This window comes from Glycine max, chromosome 17 (assembly GCF_000004515.6).
Source record: "Glycine max cultivar Williams 82 chromosome 17, Glycine_max_v4.0, whole genome shotgun sequence".
Lineage (NCBI taxonomy): Eukaryota > Viridiplantae > Streptophyta > Magnoliopsida > Fabales > Fabaceae > Glycine > Glycine max.
Genome location: NC_038253.2, coordinates 7,450,648 through 7,466,264, shown reverse-complemented (window position 1 = coordinate 7,466,264; position 15,617 = coordinate 7,450,648). Strand labels below are relative to the sequence as shown.

The following is a 15,617-nucleotide window of genomic DNA, read 5'->3' as shown; positions in this document are numbered from 1 at the left end:
TTATAATACATAGTTGCTAATTTTATTTGACAGCTTATTTTTAAAAATAATGAAGATAACAAGACTTCATTGTTTTACATAAATACCCCCGGGGCAGGACTCGGTATTGCGAGTAACACTAAACTTGAAAAACCCAGTTTTATAGATATAATAAGGATTAAAGTAATATTTTTTATTTTTACTGCAGATTAAACTAATATTTTAGAAAATGAGATAAAGCATAAAATTTCAAAAAGAGTTAAGATATAAAATATAAAAAAAATACAGAACTTCTATATTTAACATGTTCCTGCTCTCCCTCAAAAAAAGAAAATGTTCCCGATACCTATGGTCCTACGCCTACCCATAGTTCCCGCCCACCCTCACGTTGATCTTCCAATCCCACTCCCATGCTGAAACAAAATCGAGTAATCTAAATAATGGAATTGTCCTTCCAAATGAATAAATAAATAAACAATGAAATTTAAAGGGCCACATTTATACAGGGCTACATTTAACTATCCAAGCTCCACTATATTTACAATATTTAAGCTAAGCTATGACTGCAAAACTTGTTTACTTCAATGGCAACCTATACCTCAATGTTATCTCATGTTGCAGCACTCAGGCGTTGTCTTCATCTGCAATTTATCCCACAGGCATATCATCTGCCTAGGCGATTGGTAATGGGCTGTGTAATAGCCTTCTACACAACCATATTGGCAGAACTTGAAGCTATGCAAATAGTTTACCGGTTTCGATCTGTTAAATTGCTTTACCCACATTCCCATACTCACATCTTCCATCTTAAACAACTGCATAAAGATGAAAACGCCGACAACTTCAACCACTATGGACACCAGATGCACCAGCATCAAGATACTGGGAGACATTACAGGACAACAGAGAGAATGAGCAATGAAATAGTAGTACACTAACCCTTAATTTATGCATCTCAAATTCAGATATAATGTAGTGTGCAATATCAGAAGACAAAATATAACCCGGTCCATTTGCATAGGGTGGGTATTCCTCTTCTGGCCACTCCTGAAAGCAGAAGAGAACAATAAATTATCACCAGCAAGAAGTTAGATGTGACAACAGTAAGGAAGCAAGAGCCTTTGTTAAATCAATCACAGCCCATTCTATTAAAGTAAGTGCTCTGAATACTTAATAAAGCATTTCACTGAATGTTAAATTCAGTTAGGGATCGTGGTCTCCAGCCCATAAAATTCGGACAACTGACTATGGTGCTGCAAGCCTGCAACTAGGTTAGGTGCTAACCATAAACAATGGGGACCTGATGGCTGGTTGCAGAGAGGGAAGAATAGCAATTCTTGCACAGAATAATTATGGTATACGCGCAATGCTTATAACCACAACCAATCAAAAGCTAGCAAAGTATTAAAATAACAATGAAGTATGTGTTAAGGTCAAGTCGGTACTGAAGTTATTTTAATATCATAATATTGAATTGAGCTTTTGCTTAGTTGTGCCTAAAGAAACTGTGCTCATGCACAGATCATACATTCTTTGGATCAAATATAGACACTTTGTTAGTGACATTACAACACAAATATTTTTCCCAGACAATGCTCACTGCTTAATTAACTATGATAAAAGCATTGCAGCAGCCAACAGGTTCTGATTACCTTATATGTCACAGCCCATTTACCCCAGCGCAAGGGTTTGTGTCGGTAATTAATGTTCCCAATATAAAAGCTCATAGAACGTGGAACATTCCTTGCTTGATTCATAACAGCATCAATTTTTACAAAAGTGTCATCATCACCTTTCATGATATACTCCGCAGAAACTGTGTGAACCTGTGAACAGCACAACACATCTCATATATTAACTTAAAACTATTTCCTTTATCAAACTGAAAGATCTTTGAGCAATCAACAACTTACCCCATATTCACATATGGCCATCGTTTTCAACACAACAAGGTCATAGTTATCAATGTAAGGAACTATAACAATATCACCAAAATATTCTGCTTCCTTCTTTAACTCCACATTAATTTCTTTCCTCGGGTGCTGTTAAAACCTTTCAACTATTAAGAAACCTACACAACAAACAAAGTAACAATAAAATTGAGAAACTTGTTCGCGTTACCAGTGCTACAAAGAAACGAGTGACCACTTTAGAAGATTTGATAAAGCTATGCTGCATCCATGACTTCCTCACAGCCATCCGCTCAGCAAAATGGTTTCCAGCTGAAAGGATCCCTACAAACAATTCCACACCATAGCGAGGAAGATTTGGCGCACGCCATCTGGTTGAAAATTCAAGATGCTGCTGCGAAGAAACATTAGGATGCACCGAAGGCAAAGAAGCAGCAAATACAGAATGGACATCAATGTCCCCACTCAAAGTAAGACCAGTGGCATCCTCAAGAGTAAATCCCTGTTCAAATTGAAACATTAACATTATTATATAGCAGAACCCTCTTCAAGCTGATAAGTTGAAGAACATTGATTACCCACAGTGCGATAAGGAAAAGAGGTCACATGCCTCCCATCAACATTAATATGGAAACCCTCAAATCCAGCACTAAGAGTAAGAATAAATAGCTTGTTCTCAGAAAATGGAAATGGCCAGTCAACATTTACTCGTTTTGTTCGCCCTATCAATCTCTTCAACCACCACGCTGCCTTGGTCTCCACTGCATCCCTATTATCTTCATCACCCCTAATCCACTTCTCACACTTCAACAACCCATCAACTGTATCAAACACAAGCAACAACTTAATTCATCCCGATCATAACTTATGATGCATGGATGCTATAAGTGTATCAGATACAATACAACAACGATACAATTATTCTCAAAAAAACATATAGCACATGACACATACAAGATATATCTGAATATGTATAAAAAAATATATAATTGCAATTTTGCAAATTCAAATTAAGATCATACTTCTTGGACATTGTGAAAAACAAATAAAAATTATAAATCATTGTGATTTTTTTTATTGATAAATGTTAGTTTGTTAGCCGAGAAGATTGAACCCGTGACCTTTTCTCTCCCCCCTTCTCCCTTAATCATGTAACCCACCTTATATCTACTATTATTGTGATTATAAATCAGTTCCTATTGTCTATAAGTAGGAGTAGTATCAATCTCACTCCTTTCTTGTAATCAACAATTTCCATCTTTAGTGCTTCTATGGTTCTATATTATATTCGTATTGGATTTCCATAACTTTTTTAAGGCTTGGATACTTCACAAATAGCTGAAGTATCCAAAAGGTATCGGTATCGAATTTGCTTCATACATCACAACCATAGTGAATATAAACATAATTTTTCTTACCAGTATCTTCACCAGCTCTGGATTTCCAACCATCACATCGCAAGGCAGTACCCCAATGCATGCGGTAACACGTGTTGAGTTCAATCACGGGCTTCCAACTCCAATCCCCTTTCAACCTAGGGTTGAAATGTAGCACCCTGGGCGGTTCCTCACCCTCCACCGTCTTCAGCCCCAGCAACTCCATCACGAACTGACACGTCTTCCGTTGCACCCTTGACGGCTTCCCAACCACCGTTACGTGGGAACCCAACGTAAGCCCACACGGAATCATCATCAAACTCCCGCGGCCCAGAAACTCGGGCCCGGACACGGAGACGGATCCCGGGCACGGCCCAGATCGGTTCTCGGGCTTAGAAATGAGGCCTCGCGGGCTCCGTGATTTTAGTTTTAGTTCTTCCCAGATGGCTTTTCCGGCGCGGCAGGAGGATTGGTAGAGCTCCGAATCGAACGCGGCGTCGTTTAGGATCAAGGCGGAGACGACGCCGTTTTGGCGGCGAACGAGTTGACGGCGGGTGTGAGTGGGTCGTTGTTTTTGGGCGATTCTGAAGACGAGGGGGATTTCGAGGGTGAAGAAGAGGACGTACAAGAACGCAATGGCGATGAGAATCTGAATGGATCGTTGTCTGCTCAATGCGACCAAATTGTTCCCTCTTTTCATCTCTAGTTTTGGCTTCAGAAATTGGTTTCAGGTTGGCGGTGGTGACCGTGACGACGTCGTGTTTGTTGTTGATGGCATTTTGTTGCAATGGGGAGTGATGTATGTGATGATGAATTTGAAAATTTGAAATTGATGGTAGCATTAAACGTGGCGTAGTCGTTGATGGATTAGCTAAGCAAGAAGGGCTCGTTGGCGTGGTGATGTTGATGTTGATGAATCTCAAGTGCACTATTTTCCTGCAACATTTTCAGGTCACTTTCCATTCAGCTTTTTTTCGGTACATAACTTTCCACTTTCCAATTCCATCCAGCTTGAAACCGTGCGATACCACCATTATACCATGTTATTACTATTTAATTTGGTTTTAAGAAGTTTGATTTAATTCCTATTCTGTCTTGGGATACAAATTTCCACACTTCTTTTTAATTTGAGACGTTAAATTTATCCCAAAAAGGATATTAAATATTTTTTATTCTTAACAAAAGACATATTGTATTTATCGGTAGTGAGTTTTTATTATTTCTTATCTAACGAAAACATATTTCCTTTTTTGTATTTCTCACTGAAATTTTATTTAAGTGAAAATAGTATATTCTCAAAACAAAATCTAAAGCCACGTGAGAAGTGTGAATCTCAAATTTATGAGTAAGAATAGCAATTCCATTATTTTGCAGAAGAAATGAAATGGGACCAAAAATTTTCTAAACACGTGTTTAAAGTTGGGCTCTAGTTCATCTTAACTTGGGGTATTGAGTTTCCAAGATGTAATGGGACGTGACAACAGGAAATAATAGCGGGACTGTAATAAATTTTAGCCTAAGTTAGGTTATTCACTTCGACCAATCCATAAGAATCACTTAATAATAACATATTGACTTATGAAGCTAAAAAAATGTATTTGATACTAAAGTGTCCATCAGTCTCTAAATTTCAACGTGCAATACAATGTTTGATATTATATGACTGCTGAAATCTTCTATCATCAAGATCGAGCGAAGGAAAAGTCAAATATGGTTTGTCTTCTTTTTTAGTTTCTTACCAAATGTCACTGATTCAGGTTTATTACTTTATATGATCACGGGCTAGTGTATTTACGAAAATATTACATCTATACTTTTGAACTATTTTTTCCTGATATAATTGAACGAATTCTGATCCTTTATGAGTATACTACTAGTATCCTATTAATAATTCAAAATTTAAAGCAATTAATTTAAGACGTGAAATATGATGAGTGTACGTTATGCATTTATTAAGAGTTTTAACTCAAAGAAACAAGTCCTTTGCTAATGTCAAGGATACAATCATAAAGATCTTCCATGATGCTTCTCTCTTATTATTTGATATCGAACTAAAATTTCAACTTAAAGAATAAATTGTTATGCATTTCCGTTCTTCCATTGTCAGAACATTCATAGATGTAGTTTGAGAAATTTGAAAAGGAGAAATGTGATGGGGAATTGAATTAGTATAAAAGGTTCTGCTCTATTTGTCCACACTATACTGAACAGTAAACGTTATTTCAATATTATTTTATAACATCTTTTATTTTCAAAGCACTCGATGTTAATCATCACATCAATGTGAATTAAACCTTTTTGTTTACAACGTTTTAAAAATTAAGCAATTTTAATCTGTGTTTAGCCTGTCAACCAAAATTAGACAAAAAAAAATATTGATGTCATCGTGATTGATGATATGTTTGACTAACTTATTTATATATTTTAATACATTTTAAAAAATTTAAAATTATTATTTGAAAGAAATAATTTTTATGATAAATAATATCTTTAAATTTTAATCTTTAAGCGAGTCTAATAGCATTGTATGATTAATATAGTTATTAACGTCACCTACTACCATAAGACTTTTGTTCTTTTTTTATAAAAAAAAAAAAAAGATAAGATAAGATTTTTGTTCTTGTTATATTTAAAATTTCATTTGAACTTATTACTAATAATAAAATTTTATATATTTTCCCAATAAACATTATACTATTATTTCAACATTTTTTATTTAATATTACAATATTTATAAATTTTTTTAATAAAGATATTTTATTCACAAATTAAAAAAATGTATAGAGAATCATATATATATATATATATATATATATATATATATATATATATATATATATATATATATATATATTCTTATAGCATTGCACATTACTGAACAGTATAACTCAGTAAGTTAACTTTTCAATCTTTCAATTAAAATACTTCTAATAAAATTCAACTCTTGTAAAATAAAAAATTATCAATTTATTTATTGTTAATTTAAAATAAATTAAGCTTGGAAAGTACTTTAAGCTTAGATAGCATTTTAAATAACTCTTTGCTTTTAAATTTTAGATGAGCCAATGATATAAATGTTCAAAGAATAATAAATTTTAGTAATTAATGTGTACATGAACGTTGTTAGATTAAAAGGGGAAAGCAAATTGTCCTTCCAATTAATGACATGTAAAGCGTCCATCATGGCAGCATTTTCCTTCCCCATTGGCCTTTAACTAACAAAGACCGAACAACAATTACGACTCCATCATCGCCCACATGTGTGCTATGATATGACTAGGAATCTAGAAACACGATTACAATGAAACATTTGAATACACAAGCCTTAGCCTTCCTTTACACAACCCTACAAAATTTTAAACATCATATTTAACAATGCAACAACAGCAATAAAACCATTTTCTGAAAAACTTCAAAATACCAATCAACAGTAATCCCAATAATAATCTATTCTGTACCCATGGCCCTTACCTACCCTACCCTACTATTACAAACCTGTGCCCAATACCCATTCTCATACGTAACGTAAGAGTATCCGGTCAACGGTCAACAACTCCCCATCCCCGGTCCCACTGTCCCCATGGTGCGTGAGGGAATTAAACATCATTTTTTTTAATCATATGATATAAAAGATTTATGGAGTTTGTCAAATAATTTTTCTTTACAAGAAACTATGTTGAAAAATATGACTCAGATTTTAGTGAATTCATTACCACTATTGTTTTATCTCACCACACAAGTCCCCATCTAGTGCACAGTATAAGTTGTAATGAAGACATAAGTTGACCACCACCTCCACCTTTGTTATCTTCGGTTTAAGCGTGGATTTGAATTTAAATTGAAAATGCAATCCTGCATACAAGTAAATCCAACAAATAAAAATAAATTAAAATTAAAGACAAAAATAATAATTTATTTACAATCTTCTACTCAAACACAAGTTATTACTTTCCCTCGAACTACTACAATACATATAACAATACAACACAACTCTACATTACAAATCCCATCTATCTATCTCACTATCTGTATCTGATTATCTTTTCTCCGACAAACAAAACAAAACCAAACCGCAGGAGAAAAAAAAAAGTCACTGTCCATTTTTCCAGTTTCCACCTTCTCCATTTTCCAATACCGTTCTATCATGGCACACTACCCCTTACAGCGTCGGAATCTAGCAGCTCCAGAATCTAACCCTACAACCCCAAACCCAGATCTCATCCAAACCTATAAACCCTCTTTCTTAGTAAAACACTTGACAAACCTAAACTTGAGTCAACCCCACAAAACCCGTCCACCCCAAAAACACTCTCCTCTTATTGACACCCATTTGCAGGCCAAAGCCATACAAGAGAAAGAGAGTTCTGTTACTGTGCCTGTGAAGAGAACCCACAAAGAGAAGCCCCAAAGGCACTGTTTGAAATTGGAAAGGAGGGAACTTGGTGATCATAATGATAAGGGCATGGTCGAGGATGCTAAGGTTGTAAAAGGAAAACCTAGGAATCCTCATTTGGAGAAACATGATGTTGTTGTTGTTGCTGCTGCTGAGAGAATGTCCGTGTCGTCTTTGGCTCCGGGTGGGGGTAGAAGGAGATCCTTCTGTGGAACACAGGCTAATTTAAGAGATGTCTTTGCAATCAATGGTGCCAAAATGGTTTCGGTTGATATGCCACCCTTTATGCAGATCCATGCTGTGGATTGTGCTAGAAAGGCCATAGATAGCATGGAGAAGTTCACATCCAAAACCCTTGCACTCTCCCTCAAGAAGGTACAATTTTGTAATAATCATTGTATTGTATTATTATTATTATTGAATTGATTTTTTAAAAAATTTGCTAGATTAATTAATTAATTTGTTCTTGTGTTGGGACTTACTAGTAAGTTTGGGTGAGGCATAATTATTGATTTAGTCAGTTCTTAAAAATTTGGGGACTAAATTGATATCAACCCATTTGGTGATTCAAAATTTTGTCTCTGTGGTTTGATTGGTTGGTCAATGGAATTCGGTTGGGTGGTTGTGATTTTGCAGGAATTTGATGGGGTGTATGGACCGGCATGGCACTGTATTGTGGGGACTAGTTTTGGGTCTTTTGTGACCCATTCTGTTGGAGGGTTTCTATATTTCTCCATGGATCAAAAATTATACATCCTCTTATTTAAGACCGCTGTACAAAAAGCAGCTTGAAGGAGGTGAATGAATTCTGCATTGGTCAGAACTCAGAAAAGAAGATTTTTGGAATACATTTTTGTCTTAGAAAGAAAAAAAAAAAAAAAAAAAAGCCTTAGAGTAGCAGCATTCCTCTGTACATTACCTCTGCTTCAAAAAGGGATCACCCACTTTGTTTCGGTTTAATTCTACTACCTAAGTGGGTCTGAAGATGTTAATTAATGCGGTGTGTAACAAATAGAGTTAATGGAAGAAACCAACTTTACAAGCCACGTGCACCGATTGTTGTTGTGTATCTACATTTATCTATCTTTTTGACTGAAATCAAATTTGATTGTACAATTATTAGAATTTAAATTTTTAAATTATTTCATACTTTCCGATTGCATCAAAGTATGGGGACATTCTATATTTTTAAAGACAAATTTCTGCCTAACAAGAAGTTTTGTTTATGTTTAGTGTTGAAATGTCACATATTCGACTTCTCCTCTAACAAAAAAATTACCAATTAACATTTTGGCGATTTAAAAAAAGTATGCTCTTCCAAATTGTTTTAATGAACTGCAGCTTAACATGTAATGTTGCCATATTGTGTTAGTTACAAATTTTGGTAGGGATAATTTTCATCTTAGTTGCTATCTCAATATTAGCAATATTGTGACTACGAAAAATAGAGTGACCCTAACAATCACTGTTATGTGTTTGTTGTTTATCAAATAACTTAGTAGTGCATCTATGACAATGTGCTAAAGTAAAGAAGAAAATGGAAATAGCTGGGATTTCTGATTTGATCAAGCATTTTGTTCGTAGTCATGAAACGGCACAGAAGGGACTGTTTGTATTCTCACGTCGCTCTCGCTCACTACTTCTTGCCTGCAAAAATGTCCAATCATTCAACTTTCACGTATATTTGGGGTCCATGGCATTAAATTTTAGGCATTAGTCCCCATTCTCATTTTTGTCCATTTCTTATTTCTCGTGTGAGGAGCTATAAGTTATATAAGATATTGGTGTATGCTTGATTTAACGTTATGGAATTAAATTTGAGTTTAAAATTAATTTTAAATAATTTTTCACATGTTGGTTTTTAAATCAATTCTAATTAAAATTTATTTTATTTAAAATTAATTATGTGAATATTCATTTAAATACACACTTAATCCTTTGATAGAGAATTTGAATCCCGTCCTTGTTTGCATAGATTAACTAAAATTAATTCAAATTTTTGCATTGACCCGAATAACCAGGAAATTGTTGGTAGCAGTGGACAGCGGGATTTGGTATATAATTGATGTCATGTCTTCCAACTTTCACAAATATGGTTCTATGACCTGAATTTTATAGTTTTGGTGGGTTCTATTAATTACGTTAATCGCATTAAATATTTAATTTAATGACAAGGAGCTTAGAGGGATTTTTCTAAATAAAGAGCCGTGATAGTTTTGTTTCCTTTTCTCTCGTATTGGAAATTAATTCATCTCCACATGTCATTAATTTGATTAATAGTTTCAAGATCAAGTATCATCTCAAACTTGCAGATAAGCACTTTTAAAACCAAACAACAATTGTACTAGTATTACAACATAGTTGACGTGGTTTCCGCAAGAAATTGGATTAAAAAGCATAGGGCGGTTGTATTTGTACTTTGCAGCTCAGTGGACAGTGGAAACCCTCCCTTATTTTTCTATGAAAAAGTTTATTGAGAACCACGACAATCTAAAAAGGGTCTCTCAGATCTCCTAAATGTTTGTGTTCCTTGATGCACTTTTGATATCAAGTTTTGTTCACTACTCATTAATATATTATACAAAGGTACCCTTGGCACTTCCTCGAGGATACCCTATGGCCTACAAACCCCATGGTCATATATATCATTATAACATTGCTTCAATGTAGAATACGCCAAAAAAAAAAGGTAAGTTAATCTACATGTTCATGCATCATTAAAAAAATTAAATAGATTCTTATAGTTTAAAAACTTATACTGTAAATTTTGTAGTTCAATTTTGATTGGCTTCTTGTAGGAAGTCGGAAATTAAGAATAAACTGAATTTAGGGAAATCTTATAAAAAAATGTGGAACTAAACAAACTCGTTTATGATTTTAAAATGCATTAGCATAAAAATTGAGCTATATTTTCATTCTTCACACAACACATTACGCAGTGATTTTCTTCAGGCTTAAGCGCTGAATGAAAGAGAGTGAGTCCCGGGTTGGGCTTTATTTTTGTTTTTTTTACTGAAAAATTTCAGCAAATAACAAAAGGGTTGATCTAATTGACACCAAGTAAAAAATGGAATTCAACAACCTCATTTTTTATAATCAAGAATATTTTATCATTAATGCAATCATTATCATATTTAATGCATTATGTTTCACAAAATTCATGATGAACATGAACGAACCCAAAAAGAATCAAAAGGTTGTAGAGAAAGCAACAATTGATCAAATGGACTGAATGAATCTCATTGAAAGAATGAAATGATTAATACATGTGTTTCAACTTATATACAATCAGCTTTGGGCGTCAATCTAACTAACAAAAAATACAACTAACTATAATTGCTTTTAATTGTCATAATAGAAAACAATTAGTGCATAACTAATTCTATATGCTGAAAGCCCTCCTTAAGCTGAGGAATGTATGTTAGACATTTCTAGCTTGAGCTGTAAAAGATGAAAAGCATGAGGAGATAAAGCTTTGGTGAATATGTCAGCAAGTTGATTGGTTGGAAAAATAGGAAGAAGCTTGATCGAGCCTGAAAGTAATCTCTCGCATACAATGTGGCAGTCAATTTTCATGTGCTTTGTGCGCTCATGAAACACAGGGTTGGCAACAATATGAAGGGTTGAATGATTATCACAAAAAAAGTAAGACTTGCTTGGAAGATATACATAGATCAGTAAGTATGTGAGCCATTGCAACTCACAAGCAACACTAGTAAGTGCCTGATACTTGGCTTCATAAGAGCTTTTGGAAACGGTGGCTTGCTTTTTGGATTTCAAGCTATAAGAGAAGAGCCTAAATAGACAAAGAAAATAGTTATGGACCTGCGGTGTCAACGTAACCCACCCAATCAAAGTCACTGAATGCCTTCAATTGAATTTCACTGGTAGCAGGAAATAAGGGAAGATCGAAAGCATCTTTGATATATCGTAGGATGCGAAAACTAGCTTACTAGTGAGCTGATGTAAGGTGTAAAACATATTGGCTGAGAATTTGAACAACAAAAGTGATATTTGGACGAGTGTTTGTGAGGTAGATAAGGCGACTAATGAGTCTTCTAAATGAAGAAGTTTTTGCTTCAAACAAAACAATGTTTGAATTTTGATGAAGTCGTGTACCAAGCATTCTAGCATTAATGGAGGTTGAAATAGGTTTGCAACCAAGCATTCTGGCATCAAAGAGGATCTCTAGTGCATATTTCCTTTGACAAAAGTTGTTACTTGTGTTGCTACAAGCCACTTCAAAGCTTAGAAAGAATTTCATATTGCCAAGATCTTTGATTTTAAATTTGTCATTTAGCAGTTGTGTAATATGGGATATTTTTGGCAAATTGTTTCCAAAAAGGACTATATCGTCAACATGTACAAAGAGAGCAGTGAAAGAGCCATCTTGTTTCTTAGTGAACAAGGAATAATCAGAGATGGATTGTTGATATCCATGAGATATGAGAAAAGTTAATAGTCCTGCATTGTTCATGCCATAAAAAGGTATATGCAATTTGCAGACCTGGCCTGCTTTAGATATTGGTAATCTAAGAGGCATGATCATATAGACTTATTCACTTAAATCTTCATGCAAAAAATCATTATTGACATCTAGTTGTTTAAGATGCCAATTATTGATTGAGGCAAGTGCAACAAGCAATAGTATTGTGGTTATTTTAGCAACAGGAGAAAATGTATCCAGATAATCTTGGCCCTTGACTTGAGTGTAGCCTTTAGCAACAAGGTGAGCTTTGTACCTTTCTATAGAACCATCAACATGATGCTTGATTTTATAAATTCAACGACATCCAATAGTAGATTTGTTGAGAGGCAAGCCAGTGACAACCTAAGTATGATTTCTTTCCAATGCTGCAATTTCATCTTGCATAGCCTTGACCCATTGATCAGACTCGACTGCCTTAGTATAACTCTTAGGCTTAGTTTAAGCAGTAATAGGCAGGATAATATTATGATAAGATGGTGACAATTTGTCATAAGATAAAACTAAGGATAAAGGATATCTAATGTCTGGTTAATAAGTGATAACAGTTGATGTATACTTGATGTGAAAGTCATGAAACTTTTGTGGCCTTAGTATTTGTCTTTCAGACTTTCGAAGAGGATGATAAAATGGAACCAAATCTAAGGAAGTACTTTAAGACTCATGAATAAGTGAATAACTTGAAAGAGAGTCGTTGGAAATATGAACAACGGGTGCACTTGAGGAAGACACTCCTGGTATTAGATTTTTCTTTGCATTATATCAATAACTGAATTGCAGGTACATTTAGTTGCACAAACACAAAAAGAATATGGTTTATAGCTTTCTAATTCGTCCCATATTACACGCAATTTTGTAAAGTATTATGTAATGGAAGAATCACCTTGTTTGATTGTTACTAATTCCCGTTGCAAATCAAAGATCCTTGGCAAATCTCCTTGGAAGTATCGCGACTTTAAGTTTTTCCAAATGTCTACTGCATCATCAAGCCACAAAATGCTTTGCCTAATCGAAGTTGACACAGAATGCACTAACCATGAAACCACCATATTATTGCATTTCTTCTACGCTAGAAACAACACATGGTTCGACGTAGGCCTGTGAATTGTTCCATCATTGAACTCTACTTTATTCTCTGCACTCAATGTAGTGGGCATTGACCTACTCCATGAATTTTAATTCATGGGATCAAAGACAGGTGAAACCAATGGCGTAGCTCAATTCTCACTAAGGAGTAAGTAGTAAGGGCTATGAACATTTTGGGATGAATCTTGCAGAGTATCTTGACTCTGATTCATGATGATCAAAGATGAAAAAGAAAACGAAATCAGAGGATGTGCAACAAAGGTCTTCAAGTGAAGAGCTCTGATACCATCATAAAGTTCATGATGAACATAAACAAACATAGAAAGAAGCAAAAGGTTGTAGAGAAAACAATAGTAGATCAAATGAATTGAATGAATCTTATTGAAAGAATGAATGATGAATGCATGTGTTTTAACTTATATACAATCAGTTCTCGATGTCAATCTAACTAGCAAAAAATACAATTAACTATAACTGCTTCTAACTAATAGAAAATCGTTAGTGCATAACTAACTCTATATGTTGAGAATCCTTTTCTCTCTCATGTCATATACTCTGTATCATTAAAGAGTAACATTTTTTATATTTTTTATCAAATTATAAAGAGTTATTTTAATTTTTATAATTTTTAATTAACAATGTTACTCTTTATCTTTATTTTTTATTTAGAATTACAATGACAACATTAGAAAAAAAAATAGAAGTATTATACCTAGCTATAAGTTTCGAAATGAATAAAATAAAAATAACAAATGTGTGTGATAAATGAAGGTATATTCGGTAAAAATAAAAAATAAAAGAAGGTATATAATGAAAATATTGGAAAGAAAATAAAGTATTAATGTGTTATTCTTATAAATTGTATCAATAAAATAAAATGTGTGATAAATGAGTTATATGACATGAGAAACAAAAGACAATGCATTAACTATAATAATAAAATAAGATAATTATTTAAATTTTATTGATTATAAAAGATGAAGTTCTTTAATCCCATTTTTCATCTGGGTTCAATTAGATAAACCCATAATAAAAAGTATGTTAATAGCATTTCTGCTTACAGTAATGGGTAATGTATGCTGCGGAATAGGTTTCAGTTTTTCAGAATGTGCTTGACCCGAGTTAGATTTCCTTTGGCACCGTTTCCTTCCTTTAAAAAAAAAATCCCTTTTTTTTTAGTTTGTTCTAGATTTTATTGTTATGCGCTTAGAGATTATTTAACTTGTATTTCTTTATAGAGTTTTAATTTTTCTTCATATTATTCATAAAAAAATATGGGTATTTATTAATTAAACTACCATTTTTTTCACCATAACGTGAAATATTCACAAACTTTTTATGATTAATATCTAGAGAAAAATATGACTGACTATCTATAATAGCTTTTTGTTCAAGATAGATCGAGACCTTGAGTCAGTGAAAACAATATTTAGCATATATTCTGATACATCCTTAACTGTAAATATAATTTTTAATCAAATTAATTTTGTCCTTCCATAATTAATACACAAACAGAAATAGAACATTTCTTCATCAAGCCTGACCAATTTTCATTTCTATTGTCATGTTCGCAGCCATGGGCTCTAAGTATGCGTAGCCATGTTCAACCCATTTAATTTGTATGTTGATTGGGCTTTAGGATAGTCAGTGGTTCGAATGGACGGATTCTTGCAATATTTCACTATCCAGGAAAAGTCCCAATTTAAACTATTATTATACTATGTCACAACATTACAAAATTAAGTTTAATAAGGTAAAAAAAATTAACTATTCATAAATTTTGTTGAGCTCGAATCTTTTAAATAAAATGTCGAATTCAAGCCTTACTTGCAAAGTTGAGTGCAATTTACCAATCAGTTGTGGTAATTATCATCGGGAACTATATGTTTATTACAGTTTTTTTAATCAGCTTATTTTTATTACAGTAGTGACAATGAAATTAGAATTTAAAAGACTGTGTAAATTATTCAAAATTCTTACCATGAGGTCCATTTAGTAGGTTTATCAGAGAGAAATTGGTATGGATTGAAAGCAAAATGAGGACATTTTTTTTTGCAGAATAACAAATAAAGTAAAACAGTGATCAATAAAGAATAGTTTGTTAAAGATTTAAAGATTTTAAAAAATACTCGAACGGTGATTTTAAATATATATATATATATATATTTTTTTGCCGGTAGGTTTTGTAGCTGCTGCTGCCATTGAATAATGAATATGCGGCGCAGTCTACCACTTCAAGTGTACCTAAGACTAAGAGGCAGACAATCATCAGATAGTTAACTAGCCATTTTTTAAAACGCATCGAAACTTTTTATGCAGATAATAAGATTAAAAGAATTCTTGGAGTATATCGTTGAGAAATTAATAAATAATTTTAGGATAAATAG

General features: G+C 33.5%; 2 protein-coding genes across 2 annotated transcripts; one reads left to right on the top strand and one right to left on the bottom strand.

The window, feature by feature from the left end:
• Nucleotides 1–440: 440 nt before the first annotated feature.
• On the bottom strand, nucleotides 441–4,295 carry LOC100798450 (hydroxyproline O-galactosyltransferase GALT6). The gene is made up of 7 exons (XM_003550712.5): nucleotides 3,308–4,295; nucleotides 2,472–2,710; nucleotides 2,101–2,391; nucleotides 1,893–2,021; nucleotides 1,632–1,805; nucleotides 919–1,026; nucleotides 441–794 (listed from the first exon to the last, which is right to left on the bottom strand). The coding sequence occupies exons 1-7, from the start codon at nucleotides 3,963–3,965 to the stop codon at nucleotides 585–587; spliced, it is 1,809 nt and encodes a 602-aa protein (XP_003550760.1). The 5' UTR covers nucleotides 3,966–4,295; the 3' UTR covers nucleotides 441–584.
• Nucleotides 4,296–7,289: 2,994 nt separating this feature from the next.
• LOC100800184 (uncharacterized) lies at nucleotides 7,290–8,819 on the top strand. Its single transcript, NM_001254310.2, has 2 exons — nucleotides 7,290–8,033; nucleotides 8,295–8,819. Exons 1-2 carry the CDS (start codon nucleotides 7,410–7,412, stop codon nucleotides 8,448–8,450), a joined length of 780 nt encoding a protein of 259 aa, NP_001241239.1. The 5' UTR covers nucleotides 7,290–7,409; the 3' UTR covers nucleotides 8,451–8,819.
• Nucleotides 8,820–15,617: the final 6,798 nt, after the last annotated feature.